Raw genomic sequence first — 21746 nt, forward strand, 5'->3', positions numbered from 1 at the left:
CAATGTATATACACAATAGTTTTACTTGTAATCTTTTATTCTTTCTGATAGAACTTTTAGCCAAATGGGCTTTGCTTAGATCACTGAATTACTGGATATTCATTATTTAAAAGCACAACAGGATGTGTTTTTGTTTCAGACTTGCTTTAGACTCTTAGGCAACATCAGGGATTTGAATCCCTATACAATAATATTGATTTTTGGATACCATTCTCTTGGACTCCTTCAGCTTCTGAGTGGTTTTCTCTTGCTTTCTGCTTCTCTTGAAATGCCAAAAATCTAAATTGAAGGATTTAATTTAGATTAACTGCTCCTTCCAGACCACATTTAAACACCTTAGCCATTTGGGGCTTTCACGGTGCAGGGACTATTGGAAAAGTGGGTTCGGGAGGGTGGGGGGTAGTGAGAAAATCAGGGTTACAAGATTATATTGTTTTGCAGGGTACACCAATACTTAAATTCAGTTTCAACTTGGGTCCAAAGGAAAATAACTTGTAATTCGTTGAGGTTTTTCTTTCCCATCAGCATTTGGAAGCTGCTTGTAAGGCAGCTTTTTGAATTAACAAGCACTTACAAAATTCTGTTTTCCTTCTTACGATGGAAAGGAGAACTGAGAGGTGTACTTGATATAAACAAGTCTGACTTTGGCTAGTTTATGTATATCTGGAGTAGTAAACCCCGGTGTAGACAGTGGTAGGTCAACAGAAGAATTCTTCTTTTGACCTAGCTACTGCCTCTCAGGGAGGTGGATTACCTATTTGCTGATGGGAGAATCTCTCCTGTCAGCGGAGGCAGTGTCTACACTGGCGCGTCTACACTGCAGTGGTGTAACTGTGCCGCTATAGCATTTTAAGTATAGAAATACCTTAAGTCTGATTTTTTACATAAGCTGTTTTCAGTAAGTTAAGGCCATGTCTACACCAGCAGTTATGTCGGCAAGACTTTTGTCGCTCAGTGATGTGAAAAAAACACCCCTTTGAGTGACGTAAGTTTTGCCAGTATAAGCGTCCATATGCACAGCGCTGTGTCGGTGGGAGATACTCTTCTACTGACATAACTGCCACCACTCGTTGGGCTGGTTTCATTATGTTATCTGGAGAGCTCTCTCTCCTTGACATAACGTGACTACACGAGGGCTCTTACAGCAGTACATCGTATTGGTACAGCTGTGCCGCTGCAAGCTTGAAAGTGTAGACATGGCCTTAGTACTTGGTGTTTTTAGGATGAAACATTCTTACTTAAATCTAGTTTTTCCGTACTATAAAACAAGCAGCAAAGTCTCAGCAAATAAGAAAAATAAAAGCAGAACCTTTCATAATTTTAAGCTTCTAAATATGTAAAGTTTTAAATACCTAATTGCAGATGTACTAAGCAACAGCAATGGTCGCTAAGACTTTCAGTTCACTTTCAAATATTCCTGGCACTGTACAATCGATTGTGTAATGTACTATTTAACTTTCATTCTCCAGTGAGCTTTAGGATAACCATTTCTTTACTCATAAACAGTCTTTGGTTGTTTGAATCCAAAATATAAAATTATTATATAAAATACTGTTTTTAAAGTTCTTTACTAGATATATCTTTGTAATGCTGTTGTTGTAGACTTCGGACTCAGCAAAGAATCAGTAGATCAAGAAAAGAAGGCCTACTCTTTCTGTGGTACTGTAGAATACATGGCACCTGAAGTAGTAAACAGGCGAGGCCACAACCAGAGTGCCGATTGGTGGTCATTTGGTGTTCTTATGGTACTGTATGATTAATTGCATAATGTTGTTTGCAGTCAAATACTCTGCATGCCTTCACAGAGTAATGTTAAATTTATTTAGAATAAACTTGCCTAAGCCGAATTAGAATGACTTTAGGTTAAGGGGAAGACCTGGGAGAAGCTGGTAACTAGATTATACTGAAGAAACAATAGTTTTGAAATAAGTTGAACCTTGACTTGTTTAGACCTCTAAGGAAATGCATACTTCTAAGGCAGGGATCGGCAACCTTTGGCACGTGGCTCACCAGGGTAAGCACTCTGGCGGGCCGGGCTGGTTTGTTTCCCTACTGCGTCTGCTGGTTGGGCCGATCGCGGCTCCCACTGCCAATGGGGGCGGCGGGAAGCAGCACGGGCTGAGGGATGTGCTGGCCATCGCTTCCCGCCGCCCCCATTGGCCTGGAGCGGCGAACCGTGGCCAATGGGAGCCACGATCGGCCGAACCTGCAGACGTGGCAGGTCAACAAAATGGCCCAGCCCACCAGGGTGCTTACCCTGGAGAGCCGCGTGCCAAAGGTTGCCGATCCCTGCTCTAAGGATTATTGACATATATGTGACTTTGTAGCAGTCCAGAACAATTTTATTCAGTCACTTTCCTAGGTTGTTGTTAGGCTTCAGTTTGAATGTTTCTTTGACACGTTGCTTAGTATTTAGATTAGAAAAAAAAAACAAAAAAACTGAGTTTGGCAAAGCATTCCTTTAAAAAATGTTTGTAACAGCAAGCCTGTTCAATGAACATCGTGGAAAAGTGGAATACACCAGTAATATTAATATTTGTGCTGTTGCAGACAGTAAATTGTTACACTATTAGCATTTGTACTGAGGAGGAAAAATAAAGGCAAACACATTTTTTGGCTACTTTTTTGTGGTGTAGCAGTACATGACTTCAGGGAGAGTTCCATTTGACTCCTCAAGTAGCTTTTAAATTATGGTCCATGAACCACCATTAGTCTGCAAAACCCTCCAAGGTGTTCTACATCATCTTTTTATCCCATCTACAGTTGATATTGATTGTCATGTAAATTGCCTTCAAAGAGAAAATGTTTAACTTTTGGATATTTTAAAAATTAAAATTAGTATGTATTTGCTAATCACCCTGAAGACTTCTCAGGTCTTAGTGTGTGTAGTACAAGTGGAATACCATGTTAATTAAAATCTTGTAAAAGTACTTTTAAAATAACTAACCTCTTGATGTTGATTAAACATTTGTTCTTTTCAGTTTGAAATGCTTACTGGTACACTACCATTTCAAGGTAAAGATCGAAATGAAACTATGAATATGATACTAAAGTAAGTATTTTTCTTTTTTAATAAAATTACACTTGTTTTTTGAAAGTAACAGAAAATGTAGCTATAGATATTATGCTTTAGCTTGTGTATTGTAGTTTGCTCACTTGCAAGATGTGAAGTTATAAAATGTCAAACACAAAAGTAAGAATTTGATCACAAACAATGTAGATACTGGAGAATATCTCCAAGGCTTAAAACTGTAACACGTGTGTGTGTGTAAAGTTAGTATTAAAAATAGGGCAGTAAAGTACACTAGTTATTTACCAACCACCTTTCTATATGCTGTTTGTTACAACATAGCTTATATAAAAACAAAACAACCTAGTGTATACAGATTGTGTGTATGCTATTCTCTCTGTGTACATAGGTGTGTATACACACACTTTCTGTATAAAATAGTTTAATCCATGTTGTAAAAACAGTAAAACAAGTGTACAGTGGTGATTGGTAAACAAGTCCTAACTGTACTTTTTTGCCACTCTTTAATTGAGGGAGTAAGACTTTATTGCTTTTGTGAGTAGTCAGAGGGGTATCCTGCAGATCAAATGGTTAGACTTCTGGGACTTTCTGAGGGGGATGATTGCTAAAGAAAAGGCTGTTTTAGTCCTGACTCCATGGCAGGAGGTAGTGTCTGTGATTAATGTATAGCAGCGTTGATACAGAAAATTGATTAGTTCACCGCCTATTTCAGGATTTGTAGTATAATGAATATGTGCATGTATAACATAATGTTACAATTCTGCCTAGAAATTTCAAGCTGAACTAGACACTTTGATTATTAAAAAAGTTGTTCAAATCACTTAAGTTGTTTTAAAGTTTTGTCCTTACAAAATAATCTCCATGAAGTTGACCCCATTGGCTTTCTCTAATGACTTTATGATCTAATTCTTGAGGCTTTTTCTGAGTGGAGGAATAAAAAAGTGACTTGTGGGGTTGTGTGGGTGTGTAGATTACAGGAGTGTTTTGGCTATTTCCAAATGCCTTCAGAAGTTGGTTCTGATAGGAAAGGATGAATACTTCCTTTTTGTCATATGCCAGCATGTTTGGATAGACTTAGATCTCCTCAAGGATACACAACTTTAAGTACTTTATGCAGCTTTAGTTTGAAGCAGCCTATTTGTTGAAAACCACTATACCACAGTGTGTGCTTTTTTTCTACAAGTTTCTTGAACAAGTAGCTAAGCTATTTTAATATTTATATTCAATTTGAAATCTCGTTCACACAATTTCACTGCCTTTGTGACACACATTGACAGATCTGATTGCAGAGTTTCTTACCCTTAGTTTAATGAGTCCATCTAGAGCGTTTTTAGCAAAACATGCTTTTTGAAGTCATTATTTCTCCATTCTCTTTCTCCAGAGCAAAGCTTGGAATGCCACAATTCCTTAGCCCTGAAGCGCAAAGTCTTCTAAGGATGTTGTTTAAAAGGAACCCATCAAACAGATTAGGTAATGTGATCTTGTTTTGGTTGGTTCTTTTTGACCTGGATCTTGAAGTAAAATCATCTACAGCATAACTTGTGAACAATTTAATTGTTAAGTGAAGCTTCATTGAACAGTCATATCAGTTCTTGGTTATTCAACAGACTTCATTTTATCATATTTTCTCGAGTTTGAAGTATGTTTATTCTGGGTTTGGCTCACCTGAGTAAATGACAGAGGAAGGTAGGCTGAAGATGACTTTCTTGGACCAGTCATTCACCTAGATTCTGGATGCAGCATTCTACAGAGCTCCAGTTCACCTAAGCAGCTGCCATGCAGTCTATAAGGGGAGCTTTGGAGTATATGAATTGGCTCTTGCCAACTGCTTGGATACACCAAATACATTGAATTTTCAGGAATTGGAACCAGTTGATCTTTTCTTAGTCACCCAAAGATTCTGTGCACTGAATCTGTATTGCAGCCAGTTTCAATAGGATGTGCATCATAGCCTTAGTGTTTTACCAAACGGTTTTACCACATATTGTGCTGACTTCCCTCAGCAGTGTAGCTCGTACTGTTAGTCTGACAATGTCAGCAAGCCATCATTCAGAAAAAAATAGCCTTTCTCTTATTTGAGCTCCCTCAATATGCCTTTCTGTGGCTTAGTATACTGTCCCATTTTCCTGTTTTTGCCGGCAGCCCTCCACAGGTGCATGGAACAGTGGCTTATCAGACTATCCAAAAGGCTGTAATTCTGGAGTAAAAACAAAAAATCAGGAAGCAGATTAGAAAATGCTGTTATACTCCCCCAAGCATAGTCTCTAATTACTTGTTTGGAGGTTTAATATTAAATTAATTAGTGACTTGCAGGGAAGTACTCCTGATTCTTTGTAAACTTCTAGATGTAAGGATGCCCTGTGAGTAGGGCTCCTTTATATATTCAGAAGAGGCAAACAAGGCACAAGTCCACTTTTTTCCTTTTTCCAGGTTCCCTTTAAACATGATTGTTTTTCTTCAATGTGTGTGAATTCTACTAGCTATATGCCAGTCTGTTCTCAGTTAAATATCTTGCTTGGAAACTCTAACTCTATTCCATGAATAAGTGATTCCATGCAATTTTCCAAGAAACCAAGTAACTAACTTTTAATGCAATTTTGTATAGAGATTTTTACACCAAAGCTGGTTTTAATTTAGTCACTTTTGTTCCCTATAATTGCAGGAGCTGGTTCAGATGGAGTTGAAGAAATCAAGAGACATCCTTTTTTTTCAACAGTTGATTGGAATGTAAGTACAAAACAGTTTAATTTCAAAGCCATTTTTAGTTTTGCTACATTTGCAACATCTCTGTAAATTGCAAGATAATTAAACAGGATATACTAGACAAATGAGACTTCTGACTCTTGTATTCTGAGACTGTATTTCTCCTCATTGCTGTACAGTATTGAGGGTCTCACTAAAATTTTAAAACATACATTAACATTTTTAATAGTAATTAGAATTGGAACATTTTAAATCTTAAAATACTAAATAAAACTCCTTCAAAATGACTCCAAGGGGAGAGGTACAGAAATTTGTGGTTTGTGTGTCATTGTAAGCCCAAGGTAGGGGTCTGTGTTCAAGAGACTGGATTCTTTTGAATAGCAGTGTTTGTCAGGGCTGTGCATGCACACTGTGCCTCCTTGTGTGAAGCCATAAAAGGCAGTGCGGCCACAGTTCTCCCTCAGTTCCCTACTACTGCCAGTGGCAACAGGGCTGAACCCAGTGAGTGTCCAACCCACTACATTCACTGAATGTCCAACTCACCCTTTTCCCAACTAGTTTGGTGAAGAGAATTGATCTTCACCCTTTTAATCTTGTTTTCTTTAATTTGGATATTCCAATAAAAAAGACATCTCTCTTCCCACCCCACCCCTGGTACAGCAGGTGTGAGGTGCTTCACACCAATATGGAATCTAAATAGCCATTTTTCATACCCTGCCTCTCTGGCTATAGCTTCATCCCCTCACTGACTGACATAGATATTGCATATTCTGCCTTCAGGTTGGGGGGTTGTCTGTAAGCGAGGACTGGCCTGCCTGACAACCCCCCAACCTGAAGCAAATACTCACCAGCAACTACACACCACACCACAGAAACACCAACCCAGGAACCTATCCCTGTAGCAAACCTCGTTGCCTACTCTGTCCCCATATCTACTCTGGCAACAGCATCAGAGGACCCAACCACATCAGCCACACCATCAGGGGCTCATTCACCTGCACATCCTCTAATGTCATATATGCCATCATGTGCCAGCAATGCCCCTCTGCCATGTACATTGGCCAAACGGGACAGTCCCTCCGCAAAAGAATAAATGGACACAAATCAGACATCAGGAATGGTAACATACATAAGCCAGTAAGTGAACACTTCAATCTCCCTGGTCATTCTATTACAGATTTAAGTCACTATCATTGAACAAAAAAACTTCAGAAACAGACTTCAAAGAGAAACAGCAGAACTAAAATTCATTTGCAAATTCAACACCATTAATCTGGGCTTGAATAGGGACTGGGAGTGGCTGGCTCACTACAGAAGCAGCTTTTCCTCTCCTGGAATTGACACCTCCTCATCTATTATTGGGAGTGGACTACATCCACCCTGATTGAATTGGCCCTGTCAACACTGGTTCTCCACTTGTGAAGTAACTCCCTGCTCTCCATGTGTCAGTATATAATGCCTGCATCTGTAACTTTCACTCTATGCATCCGAAGAAGTGAGGTTTTTACTCACGAAAGCTTATGCCCAAATAAATCAGTTAGTCTTTAAGGTGCCACCAGACTCCTTGTTGTTTTCATCAAAACCTTGATGTCTTTGTCCTGTGTTTGGGGATTTTCCACTTTCCAAACACCAGCCCCCTGAAGAGGGGTAGGGAAAAACTGGTCGTCTTGGGCTCCAGCTAATCCAGGGGTAGGCAACCTATGGCACATGTGCCAAAGGCGGCACGCGAGCTGATTTTCAGTGGCACTCACACTGTTCTGCATTTTAATTTAATTTTAAATGAAGCTTCTTAAACATTTTAAAAACCTTATTTTCTTTACATACAACAATAGTTTAGTTATATATTATAGACTTATAGAAAGAGACCTTCTAAAAATGTTTAAATGTATTACCGGCAAGCGAAACCTTAAATTAGAGTGAATAAATGAAGAGTCGGCACACCACTTCTGGTTGCCGACCGCTGAGCTAATCCGTTGTCCCAAGATGCTTCTATCAGAATATGCAGTCATTGAGTCTCTAATGACCCCCTTTTGTACCTGGTATGGGAGGGGTGTGTGATACAGCCTTGTCAGCAAAGGTGGAATCCACATACTCAGAACACCTTTATACCCTGTGAACAATTACTCTTCTGCCCTGAGTTCTTCCTTGTGGCTGGTCGTCCTTATGCTGTGGTTACTGTCTCATTTGCCCTCTTAGGCTGGTAAAGACTCCACAACATGCTCTCTTGTTTCAGTAACACGCCTCCTTGGTGGTCAGTTAATTACTAAACATAGCCCAACCAATCCATAACCAAAAGTCCCCAAAACTAGGTCATTTATGACCCCAGTGCATAGAATCCTTAAAACTTCACACTGTCTGATCCATCAACAGTACACATACTATACTCTGGCATTTTCTACCACACCTGGGGTTTTCTTTGGTCTTCTCCTGTCCTTCTGCCACGACAGCCCCTTGAACTGGAGCATAACCCAGCTTTTCCCAGCATGTTCCCCCTCCCCCGCCTCTCTGCTGGGAGATCATCCTCACCAGAAGAGCATCCATTGGTCCCCCTGTTCAGTAACTCTCAGGCAGAGCAGCAGGTAAGCCCTTCCCCTGGTGCTCAGTCCTCTAGTTCCCGCTTTGCAGCATGGAAATGTCAGAGGTAAGCCCCTCTGCTGCTCCCATCCCTCAGCCTTCTGTGGCTCTCAGCTCTGGCTGTCTGGCTTGGAAGTCAGACAGCAACTCTTTGCTGCTCTCATGTCTTCAGCCTTTCCAGGAACCTTCTACAGCTTTCTTCATGGACCTCCTTCCTTTCTGATTCTTCTATAGCCCCAGATGCTGCCCCGCCCTCATAACTGGCCAAACTGGGAGCTCCTCCTATAATATAGTGGAGCTTGACATGCTTCATTTAAAGGAGCTAGCCACCCACTCTCATCTTCTCCCTTGCACTTATTAATATCTCGCTCTCCTCTGGCTCTTCCCTTCATAATACAATCATGTTTTAATCTCAGTCTTAAAAAAAGCCCCATTCTTGACCTCACTTGCCTCTCCAGCTATCATTCTATCTCCTTTCTCCTTTTGTCTCTAAGCTCATTGAATGCAGTGTTTACAATTGCTTTCTGGAGTTCCTGTCCAATTCCATGCGAGGCCCTTTCTAATCTGGCTTCCATCTCTGGTACTCCTCTTTTCCTTGCCCAAGCTCAGAACTAGTACTCCATCCTCATCCTCATTGACTTGTCAGCCATGCTCTTCTTGAAATTTTGTCTTCCCTTGGCTGTCTGTGACTGTCCTCTCCTGGTTCTCCTCCTCACCTCCCCTTTCAGCTTTCTGTGTGGGTTCCAGAGGGCTCTATCCTTGGTTCTTATCTCTTCTCTTTCTACATGCTATCTGGGTAATCTCATTTGCACAAATTAAACTACGCTTTCCATGCTGCTGACTTGTATATCTACCTCTTTGCTCCAGATCTTTCTCAGTTTATCCAAACTAAAACTTCTGCCTCTTTCTGACGTATCATTGTGGATGTCTAGCTGTCAGACCAAGCTCAACGTGGCTAAAACAGAGCTTTTAATCTCTGCCACCAAAACCTTCCCTGATGCCTTCTTTCTTGATTACTGTGGACCAGTGGTTCCCAAACTTTAACAACCTGTGAACCCCTTTCACTAAAATGTCAAGTCTTGCATACCCCCTCCTAAAAATGAATATTTCCAGGGATTTTCTCCTTTACCTGAGTATAAATTATAAAAGCAGTGATCTTGGAAATATAAAATTTGTTTTTATGACATACTTATTACACACTATATAGTATTAATTATTTATCATTACAGTATTTTTATTACGTTATGAAAATGGCAACACTCTTCCAAGATCTCACTTTCGTAGCTTGTATCACTTTGAATAAGCCTGTTATAAGACAAGGCTCCATCAAGGAGTATCAGATGTGAAACAGCATGAAGGTACTTAAGAAGCCAACTCAGAGTTCCTCCTACACAAGCATTCAGGTCTTGAGCAGTCCAGGCAAACAAGGCATGTTACGACAAAGCTTAAACTTGTTCTTCATAATAATTTTAAAAATACTAGCTGCCCATTTAACTTTAAAAACAGCAAAAAATATCCACCTCCCTTTCCATTTCTTATAAGGAATCTTGAAGTTTAAATCTCCTCAGTGTGATAGATATGCTTGCTTTGATCTGCTTAGCTCTTGAAGTCCAGGGGCTCCGTGCAGTGGCCCCGAGCTGCCCAGGGTCCCTAGGGATAGCTCTGTCCGCGATTTAGGGAATTTTTTCCCGAGAACCCCCTGTAACATTTCACGAACCCCAGTTTGGGAACCACTGCTGTGGACAATGCCACTGTTCTGCTTGTCTTACAGACCCATAACATCAGCATCCTCTTCAATTTGGACCTCTCTAAGTCCTCACATCCAGGCTTTGCCTAAATCTTGACCGATTCTTTCTGCATAACATCTCTAAAATACAGCCTTTTAAATCAGTGTTGGATCTTTTTCTAAAAGGATATGCTCTAGTTCAAACAAGAATTAATGCAAGGAAGTCCTAAAGGCTTGTTGTACAGCAGGTCTGACTAGATGATCACAGTGGTCCCTTCTGGCCTTATCTGTGAATTCTTACAATCCATCCACACAGCTAAATTCTCATCTCACATCTCAATTACTGTAATATCCTTTTCCCTGACCTTCACAAATTCAAGCTTGCCCTGCTCATTTTTATTCAGAATGCTGCTGCAAAGAACATTTTCCTAGCCCAATGACTTGATCATATCACCCCCATTCCGTGCCTTTTTGCATCCCTCTACTGGCTCCCCCTTCTCTGTTCCATCAAACATAAGCTGCTTGTCTTCACTTTTTCAAGGCTTTTCATGGCCTATCTTAACTCTGTCATCTCCCATTCGCTACCAAGATGACAACTGCCACTCCAATCAGCCCACGAGGCCAACTTCCATTGCCCTATTGTTGAATTTTCAAACTAGCTCCTTTGTTCTTTCTCCCATGCTTCCCTTCATGCTCGGAAGGAGTGTCCTTGAACCATGAAACATTATCCTCCTTCAAATTCCTCCTTAAAACTCTCCTTTGCTGCGATGCTTACAAAAATCTTAAGAGGTAGGCAGCTGGTGTGCTGAGACCACTGCCTATCATGCTGACCAATATTATCTTATTTCCCTGTACTCACCTGTCTCTCTGTCTGTCTGGCAGGTGCTATTGGAATACAAATATTAAAGAAAGAAAAAAATGCTATTTGTATATACCTAGAAATCCTCTTGCTACTGTATCAATATATTTTCCTATTACTATCGATAAGGAACTGAGATTTCTAAGAGAGCAGTATCTAGAACAGTTTTCAACCTGTGGTCTGCAGACAACTGAGGGTCCACAGATTTTCTGATTTCCAAAGGGGTCTGCACCTCCATTCAGAATTTTCTCCGGGGTCTGCAAATGAAAAAAGGTTGAAAACCACTGAGAAAATTGCACTTTTTTTACCTGAAAGTTTTGTACCTGCTTTTTTACAGTGTGCACTTTGAGTATTTGACAGCACTTAGTGTATAATCAATTCTGGTTTGGTAATGGTCATTTTCACTTCCTGTCTCATTCACTGCTCTGGGTGAGCTCATGCATATTTTCCCCAAGTCCTGTGATAGTGGGCCAGGGATGACTACTCTACAGTGGATATTCCTGCAGGGAGCAGTGGGAGTCTGGTGATGGTCAGGGAGTACCACCTGGCCAGCGTAGAGGCAGAAAGCCCCTACAAGCCACTCAACCTTCCACTGGCCTTGACATACAAGGATGAAAACAGAGATGCTGAATGAGCCACCTTTTTTTTTTTTTTTTTTTTTTTCCCCCCCCCCCTAAACCCTGAATAGGGCTGGGGAGTACCTGTTTGGGGTAATGCTTTACTCCTGTACTGCTCATCAGGACAGAGGATAATGAGGAGCTGCCATTCCTCACTGTTCCCTTAAGGGATCTAGGAAAGACCTGGAGTATTGGTTTAAGAGGTGGCAAATCCCCTAAGGCAGGAAGAGCTAGGGAGAATCTCCTGCTCTAGGGATCTAGAATGGGAAAGTATGGGATGTATCCTCTCTCCCTGCTCTTGGGATTGGAGTGGTTTGGAGAACCAGGCTCCCTCCACAATAGCCAGAAACTGGGATCCAGTTCAGATATTTGGGGAATATACCACTGCCAGCCCATTTCCTTCTGAGGTAAGGATGAGTTAGTGGGGGCAATGACATGCTGTTGTCTACTTAATAAGCTGGAAGGGGAGAGGCCTGGTGGGTAAGAAGCGGGGGCAAGCTTTGGTATATTTCTTGTGGCTTTCTGATTCTCTCTTCCCTGCTAAGGCCCTTCAAAGCAGGAAAGTAGAAAAACCTGAATAAATCTTTTTAAAAAAGGATCAGCAGTACATGTTTGTGCCTGCTATTTTGAAGTGTGCTCTTTCAGAAAGCTAAATCTTTTGAAAATAGATGAAAAACATTCTAGTTGCGTTCCTTTTAGTTTAGCAAAATATATAATATCTGTATAGTAATTCTGAATTTTAGTTAAACTTCTTTTGTGGCTTTTCTGTTCCAGAAACTGTTCAGAAGAGAAATTCAGCCCCCATTTAAACCTGCTTCTGGTAAGCCAGAAGATACCTTCTGTTTTGATCCAGAATTCACAGCAAAAACCCCCAAAGGTAATGCATATATTTAGAAAATAACGAGTCAATGTGATGAACTCATTGTATGGGGAGGGCTAAATTCCATTGTTTGATACCTGGGGGCTAGAGCTATAAAATTTAGAACCATTGATCTTGGGAGTTGGCACAAAGATGAAAGGCAGAAAATATACCAATCACAGTAAAATCAACTGTGGCATTAGTGCCATTCAGTGGATAGACAACTGTGTTTTGCTCTTGTCTCAATTTTACTTCCCTTCTCCATTTCTCTTGTTCCTGTTTTGGTCTTTATCTTTTTTTTATCTCCATTTTCTCCAGTGGTGGATTGACTTGAAATTGTAGAAAGGGGCTTGAAATCCAAATCTTTCTTCTCTCTCCCAAGTGACTCATTATTTCCCCCACCTAGCTTCATTTTCTTATCTTTTACAAACCATCCTTACCTCAGTGCAAGCCCCAGAGAGTAGCACTCTTAAGCAGTGAATCATCTCCCATTCATCCCCTCCTAGCTGCTGGAGAGAGAAACTGCAGAGAAAGTGGTTTTTTTTTCTTTGCCGTATCCTCTAAGTGGCTAAAATGAGAGGAAATTGAGCAGCAATGCATTTTTCTTCTATTCCATTTTGACCAATGTGTATTAGACGGTAAGAGTCGCCTGATAGTCATGGAGAGAAAGAACTGTTCTTTTTTAAAGTGATTGATGTCCAGCTAATGGGATTGTATTTAGTAGTGGACATTGAATATTTCTGCTAATTAGCATTGAAAAATTAGCACTGAAATTATTAATATGATCAATTGTGTTGTAATTTCAAAATTAGCACCTCATTGTAATGAATTAGGGCAGTTCACCCTCATGAAGATATTGTACCTGATCTATAGATCAGGAAGACAGCAGTACAACGTTTTATTTGGTTTCACATTAGAAGAGATTATTTTTCTAACTGTAAGAGCTGGGAACCATTTTTATATTAAAACCCTTGATTCTGCACAATCTGTGCCTGTCACCGGGACTAGGTTAATACAGTTGTTGGATCAGATCTGCCCTATGTCTGAGTCTTAGACATTGCTTGTGAGCCTAGATATGTTAATACATAGTTCTTCACATCTTGTCAAAAGTGAAGTGAAGATGACTCTGACATCCTAGTCCCTTGTGCATGTTTTGAGTATATTTCAGGATTACTATCCTCTACAACTGGAAATAATTTGGCTCAGTAAAGTTTTTGATGGGTTTACTTTTCTTTTGCCCAGTCAAATTTGAATTTAGGTGAAATCCAGGTTTAGAGATGAGGGATTTTTCCATGTTGGTATTAAGGTGCAATGGTAAAACTGAATGTGTGGGGAAAGTAAAATGGTATATGTTAATGTTTTGCCTGACTTGAGCTAGTGCTATCCAATCAATTTTAGGAGTGCTTCAAGTAAACTTGTGTAAATATCTTTCGTGAAGTCATCTTTTAAATACAAAATTACCACACAGTGAAATGGTTTTGTTCTAATGTTCAGTCACTCAATTAAGGCTTCTAATCATTACTGTTCAACAATTAGTATATTCATTTAAGGGTCCTGTTTATAAATCTCCACTTGACAGTTTCACCTGGACTTTAAAACCAGATATCTGGTTTGTTGGCCACATGACGTATTATCAGCAGTTTGTATTCCAACATAGCTCTTAAGTTTACATACATATGTTAAAATATCTCTGGGCCAAATTATGCTTTATTTGTGTTTAAACAGAGTACAGTGAAGTAGAAGTTGTACACAGTGTACATTGGGGAAGACCTTGGCTCTCATGACTTTTGAAACATATCGCTACATTCTTCAAGTATTGTCTCCATGGATCACTGTACTTCTGCCATGCCCACATCTATGGTTCTTCAGTTGAAACTTCTAGCTAGCAGTGCCCTCGTATGCACCCTTTTTGACTCCACATACTTGAGCTCGCAGCTATGAATGAAACCGTGGCACCAATCTTTAGTTCTTCTTTGTGAATAGTCACAGACAGAGTTGTTTTTTGGAGGGAATAGATGAAATTGCATGTATTCTAGTTTATGCAACATCCTGAATTCTTGTAGTTTAAAAAAAAAAAAAAGGCGGGCATGAGGGCAAGCATGTATTTTATTTAACATGATACTGTTAAAATAAGTAAAAGTGAGAATATAAGTGAAAGGTGATATATTGGCACCCCGACTACATCTTGTAGTTCAGAACCAATTCTACTTTCTTGTATTTTCCACAAAATACTTTTGAGAACATATCTATGGTAAACACACAGAATAGTTTAGCTTGAATATACTGTAGTAACAGAATACTCTTCAGATTCTAATTAAACCATGTGTATTTAACAATTAGATTCTCCAGGAGTTCCACCTAGTGCTAACGCGCATCAGCTGTTCAAAGGATTTAGCTTTGTTGCAACTACTGCCATAGAAGATCATAAAATTTCACCCCTCACCAATATATTGCCAATAGTACAGGTAACATTTATTTTTCTTGGTATAGATATTTCTTAACTGAAATGCCAAAAGCTGATGTGTGTATTGATAGCTAACCTCCATTCTCCTCTGTTGGAAAGACCCTTATATCAGCACAGCAGCACCAAAACCCTTATAATATACATAAATATTATATGCAGCAATTTAAACTAATCCATTCTCAAAAATCAAGTTGAATGTCTTTTTAAATGTAAATTTCAAAAGGAAAAAACTGCAAAGTAAAGAAAAATGTACTGCTTGAGAAAGTAAAAATCATGTTTTGTTAAAGTACAGTTTATTGTTTTAAAATGCAGTTTATATTTGTTTAAAGCAACTTCATGGAAACAGTGCACAGTTCACTGATGTATATGAGCTGAAGGAGGATATTGGTGTTGGCTCCTACTCTGTTTGCAAGAGATGTGTGCACATAGCTACCAATATGGAGTTTGCCGTGAAGGTACTTGGTGTAAATTCTCTTTTGTTATTTGAATAGTTACTCCACAGTCAAGTAATGTATCTTTTTAATGTATTAGTAAGTAAGGAGACCTTTTTTTATATACACCTAATTTTTCAGTCAGTGTAATGTTGTATGTACTTTGAGAAATGAAAAAGTAAATTTTTCCATTCAGCTAAATTTTGTATTTGCTTTTACCATTGTTTCTTGTTAGAGGAAAGGTTGCCATCAAACTTTGTTGGAAAAAGATTTATGGAGCAATATAACAATTATTTGAAACCTAATTCTGTTGGCTTTGAAATTACTTCAATTATCATGTTTCGTTAGACCGAATATACATATTGTTAAATGTTCCCTTTTCCTTTTTTATTTGCCCTTACAATAAGAGTACAACAAAGGTGAGATCAGTGGACTCTTTAGGTGGGGAAGTGGGCAGGAGGGAAGTGAAATATTTAGGATAGTCTGATAAATTCACTAATATCTTCAGATTAGAGTAATTTTCCATATATGCTAGAACTTGTTTTGTAACTATTAACCTCAAGCTTTAAGTGAATAGGCTGGATAATGTCACTCATAACTACTAAGGATGAAGCATTAAAGTAAAGAGCAATAATGTGTGACTTTTATAGTCAAAACTGCTGTCTTGCTCAGTTTGAAAATTCTTGTTACTTGTAGCTTTTGTGGTCTCTTATCCAAAAATCCAGGATTTTCATCCATTTTGCCTTTATGAGGAAATACTTCATTTAACATTAAGTCCTTTTCCACCATTTATTTCACAGATAATTGACAAAAGTAAGAGAGATCCCTCAGAAGAAATTGAGATTTTGATGCGCTATGGACAACACCCTAATATTATTACTTTAAAAGATGTATGTACTCTTTTTAAATTTTACAATTCTTACCACAAAACAGTCAAACAGTAAATAAAATAATTGTTGGGTAGGGATCTCATGTTTTGTGTTTCCAGTAAAACATGCTGGAAACAATACCTACAGTTTAAAAAAAAAAAAAAAAAAAAAGGTAAAATATTTTAAATATGGCATATACTGTTACTTATAAATTATATCTTAATTTTTTTGCAAAAGTGCCAGGTTTTGGGAGACTCAAAATGTTTTTGGCCTTTGCTAATTAATGTATTATTTAAATTCCTAAATGATTCTGGGCCTTAAAGGTGACGTGCAAAGAGAAGAAAATTCTGCACTTGCTTGCTTTTATTTCCACTTTCCCTCCCATTTGAAATTTAGATCTTGTTTATCATGGTTCTACTGGAAGATTCTGTAGACAGCTAGAGAGCTAGTAGAATTATGATACCATAATTAATTAATAGAACTTGTGCATGTGAGAGGGGATGGGATTTTTAGGTACTAATAATTTCTTGTTTTTTGTTTAACTCAAAATGCCGAACAGTTAAGATCTACTTGTGAAAGAGTCAACACTTATGCACTTTAAACTGATGGCTCAGGCCTTGTTTACACTACAGGGAATTTGAGTTACAGGAATAGTGTAATGCAAATTGACGTGGCTTAGATCTATGCGATGTTGACGGGAGACGCTCTCCCGTTGATTCCCCCAATCTTCTTGATCCGGTGGAGTACAGGAGTCGACGGGAGAGCAATCTGTGGTCGATTTAGCAGGTCTTCACTAGATCCGCTAAATCGACCGCCGATGCATCGTTCACCACTTGTTGATCCCTCGGTAAGTATAGATAAGCCTTTGTAGCTCTCTGGCATTCCAAAGAATTCTGTTAGCAGAAATTTTAAAAAGGACCAAAAAAATACTCCTGCTATCTCTAAGGTTTAAAAAAAAAACCAACAACAAAAAACCAAACCAAGCAGAAACCAAGTTCATTGGGGCTTTCATCATTAGCTATAAAAAACCAAAATGCCACCCCTGCTGCCTCCTATTTCAATGGGTTGCAAATTGATGGGCCACTGGAGATTGGGACAGCTGCAGTTGAACAAGGGTGGAGAGCACATGGTAGAGGGATACAGGGGTGATTCTTCCCATTCAGAATCTTTGGCTAACTGCAGCTATCATTATTCCATGTGTTTTGCCAGCACGTGGGGAGCTTATTTAGTTTTTAAAATAATAACAAAGAACCCTACGTGTTATAAATAAATGTAAAGATCCATGGCTGCCTGAACAGTTTTAATATATGCATCTGAGTCTGATATTGGAAGCTTGTCTTTGCCATCCTTATCTCAACTGAACACTTGATGTGTCGTTGATCTAATGTAGAAATAAACTACTTAGGTGGCAATATATGAAGTGCCATCACTCAAAATTGCATCTGGTAAAAATAGGGAGAAACAACATGCTTTTTCCTAGGGCAGCACAGGTGAAAGAATGAATCCCAGAATATCGTTTAATGACCCACTAGCTCCACATTGCATAAGAATGGCCATACTGGGTCAAACCAAAGGTCCATCTAGCCCAGTATCCTGTCTTCCAACAGTGGCCAATGCCAGGTGCCCCAGAGGGAATGAATAGAACAGGTAATCATCAAGTTATCCATCCCCTGTTGCCCATTTCCAACTTCTGTCAAATAGAGGCTAGGGACACCATCCCTGCCCTAATAGCCATTGATGGACCTATCCTCCAGTGAGATGTAAGGTTTCTTTAATCCTTGTGCCATGAGGCATGAATTTTCAGTTGAAGAATTAAATTTTGCAATACCTGTCTGTATACATATACACTTAGAAGATTGAGAGGACTTTTTTATTTAGTCCTTAAAATTCTTAGAATGTATATTTAATTGTGAATTATTCAAATTAGTGTGTGTGTTTTAAACTTCTGCAGGTGTATGATGATGGCAGATATATTTACCTGGTCACTGAATTGATGAAGGGAGGAGAGCTGCTTGATCGGATTCTCAGACAAAAGTATTTCTCAGAACGGGAGGCTAGTGCTGTATTGTATACTATAACTAAAACAGTTGACTACCTTCATTGTCAAGGAGTAAGTGATACATATTATATCATGATTGTATTTAATTACACAAAGTATAATCACATTTTCTTTTTCTTACAAATTTTTGTTGACTTGTTAGTATGTGAACACATTATGAAGAGAGTTGAGACTTTATTTGCGTACAACATAATTTAAACTTTATGCATAATTTATAAAAATGTCTTGATAGAAAATTAATTCAATTACATAACCTTTAATTAAGCTACATCTCCATGGAGGGTGAGAAAGAGGAATACTTTTCTGTATTTCATGTCAAGATTTCAGTTTTGACTCATGCAGTTAGACGAAAATATTTTTGCTCCTCTAATGGAAAACTAGAATGCAAAGTTATTCTAATATGAAGTATTTAATTCCTGTAGAATAATTATGTAAAATAAACTAGTATTTAAACCACCAGAAACAAAGTTTTCTATAGAAATGTGCCACCCAGAGATCTGATTGTGTATGTGAACTTTAAGTATACAAATAGTTTACTCAGTTATTCTATTTAAAATTGATCTGAATTATTAGAACTATTTAGCTGGAAATACCAATTGGGTTATATCACTGCCATAATCTGATTTTTTATTTATAATGACCAGATAATGCTTAATCCCCCTGAAGAGCTCAGCCAGATAACTACTTGTATATACTAATGAGGCTTGGGCATCACACAGCAGGAAGTGGGCATTTTGTGGAAGTCTGATTTCATTTTGTTCTGAATTTCTGCTTTCATTATATACACATCTGTACAAACTGTATGTTTTAATTAATACACATTGCTGTTAATACATAGCCACTATCAACTCCGAATAAAATGTAGTTGATTTTAACTACAGTATTATATTTATTCACCTACAAGGCCCTAGCTTTTAGGTTGTAGTCTATTTTAAACCTATAATACTACTAATGCATTTATCTTTATATACATGTTGTTTTCAATAATGTATTCCAATTTTAATAGCTTTTAAAATGTTTTTAAAGCACATGCTTAGTACTAGAAATGTTTTTATGCCAGGAATATTTAGTGGTAAGAGTTCATCCATATACATATCTTATAAAAGTCATATTGCAAAGTTACTTTTAAGGGTCCAAAATCTAGTTAATGAGTGCACCTACTTTTCACCTTTTGGAGATGTTTAGATCACAAATGAGGTTGGTTATCTTAGTCTTATTCGAAATGTCCACATGGAAATGTGTTAAAATTCAGATAAATGAAGCCTTCTGGTAAAAGATATTTATTACAGATAATGATTGAGATATATTACCAGAGTTGTGTGAGTCTGCTATCATAGTACCTCTCTTCCTCTCTTACTCAAGAATAGGCGTATTGGCTATAAAGTATCTACTCACATGAGTAAAGACTATTTACATCAGAAATTGTTGCAAGATTTGGGCCCCCTATATATGTGGGGTGCTATCACTAAAAATGTCTAACACTCAAATAGTAAAACCACAATGAACACTAATATCCTCCTAGCAAGTATTAGAATCATTAATGAATGTACAAACCCTCACATTTTCTTGAAATTATTGAATTGAACACAAGATGAATCATAAGATTATGGCAAGAGAGTTTGATTCCATATGTAGAAACCTAGATTCAGTAATGAACACAGACATCCCGCTACTTAGAGTAGCTTTCACTACAGGCTGCACTTTTGATAAAATGAAAGCCCATTTAGGAGTTCTGTTTTTTGTAGTAATTAAATTTTTCCAAATCTTAAAGGGTAAAATTATATGCAAACAAATAACTATTAAATTGTTGTATGAAACAATGCCACATCTAGTACAAAATCATATGTATGGGGCAATGAACGAAACAAGAGGAGGATCTTTTTATGTTGTGCGGAAATACTGGTAACTTTTTCATAATCCATTTAAATCCTAGGCTCTTTCTCTTCTTGTGTCAGGGAGGTTGTCACTTTATTGCAAACCTTCCTAGCATCATCAAACAGGGAATATGTGTTATCCAGTACAAGAGATGTATCTTTTCAGCAATTAAAACAATAATAATTTTATACCTATAATTATACACTGTTTGAGTCAAACAATTATTTCCCAGATTTAGCCCTGTTAACAAGGTCAGGAAAGAGAACTTTAGAGAAAAGTTGTATTTTCATTTGGTCTTTCATAAGTTTTTAACTATCTGACATTACATCAGTGCTAATGACCTTTCATAGATTAGAATGTAAACAGTATTTCAAATAGAAAAATTATATACTTTATCATAAATAATCATTTAACATTGAAGAAACAATCCTACTGTTCTGAGAAATGGATTAACCTTTGTAGCTTACGACCAGGGCTGGCTCCAGGCACCAGCCCACCAAGCATGTGCTTGGGGCGGCACCTAGAGGGGGGGAGGCCGCGCGTGGCTCCGGCCCGAGAGCGGGGCCCCAGCCGGGCTCACCGCCTTCCCCCCGGCGCTCTGGCCGCAGGGCACAGCGGAGCCCCGGCCGGGCTCGCCGCCCTCCCCCCCGGCACTCTGGCCGCTGGGGAGAGCGAGCCCCGGCCGGGCTCGCCGCCCTCCTCCTGGCGCTCTGGCCGCCGGAGAGAGTGGGCCCGCGGCCGGGCTCGGCGCCCTCCCCTGCCACGCTCCTCGCGCGGGGGAGGAGGAGGGGGTGGGGATGGGGATGGCGGGAGGCTTTTTTGCCTGTGGCAGCAAAAAAGCCAGAGCCAGCCCTGCTTACGACATGGAGTAGGTTTTATTTCTCAGTTGTGGGGGTCAATAAAGGATAATTGCATCTTTACCATGATTCAGGAGCTTCTACGTAATGTTATTTTAGAAGATACAGAATTTCTGGAGTTACATCATGTACTTTAAGTAATTGTGTGGATCAATATTGTGCTACCTTCATAGAACAGTTACAGATAAGGAAATTACATATTTTTGCACATGTGTCCTATAAACATTTATTATCTTTGAGTTACAAATAGTTTAAGTATTATACTTTGAAGTCTCTTTATTTTTTTTAAAGGTAGTGCATCGCGACCTTAAGCCAAGTAATATTTTATATATGGATGACTCAAATAATGCTGACTCTATCAGGATTTGTGATTTTGGATTTGCAAAACAACTTCGAGGGGAGAATGGACTTCTTTTAACTCCTTGCTACACTGCCAACTTTGTAGCACCAGAGGTATCTTCAGCAGTTTAATATAATGACTTTATATGTACCATTCTGACTCATGAAGAAACCATGTTTCATCATCGTAACCTTTCTGAGAGGGACATATTTTTCTACTAAAAGGTGTGAACAACACGTTTAATTGTTCCAAACCTTGTTCTCCTTTCCCCTAAACTTCTCTATAAATGCCATTCACACACTGTAAATAAGTCTTCACGATGGCTTTTATTTAACACAAATAAGATGTGCTCTTCCTTTGGAATTTAAAAGCATGATTTTATGAGAAATTTGTCTCAAATTTATTTCCTAGCTTAATGGGCTAAAATTAACCAACTATACATTCTTTCCTTGCTGTGTAACCAATATTTAGATCCCTTTTTG

The 21746-nt window shown here is 38.7% G+C and overlaps 1 protein-coding gene across 1 annotated transcript in view; it reads left to right on the forward strand.

Annotated features, from left to right (window-relative positions):
• RPS6KA6 (ribosomal protein S6 kinase A6) overlaps positions 1 to 21746 on the forward strand; it is a 74872-nt gene that overhangs the window by 38451 nt on the left and 14675 nt on the right. Inside the window, exons 9-18 of the mRNA XM_005284541.4 lie at positions 1603 to 1745; positions 2982 to 3052; positions 4413 to 4501; positions 5694 to 5758; positions 12285 to 12387; positions 14710 to 14834; positions 15163 to 15288; positions 16065 to 16154; positions 18085 to 18243; positions 21216 to 21377. Coding sequence (XP_005284598.1) covers positions 1603 to 1745; positions 2982 to 3052; positions 4413 to 4501; positions 5694 to 5758; positions 12285 to 12387; positions 14710 to 14834; positions 15163 to 15288; positions 16065 to 16154; positions 18085 to 18243; positions 21216 to 21377 — 1133 coding nt within the window. The remainder of the gene's footprint in view (positions 1 to 1602; positions 1746 to 2981; positions 3053 to 4412; positions 4502 to 5693; positions 5759 to 12284; positions 12388 to 14709; positions 14835 to 15162; positions 15289 to 16064; positions 16155 to 18084; positions 18244 to 21215; positions 21378 to 21746) is intronic.

The sequence above is a fragment of the Chrysemys picta genome, chromosome 9 (assembly GCF_011386835.1).
Source record: "Chrysemys picta bellii isolate R12L10 chromosome 9, ASM1138683v2, whole genome shotgun sequence".
Lineage (NCBI taxonomy): Eukaryota > Metazoa > Chordata > Testudines > Emydidae > Chrysemys > Chrysemys picta.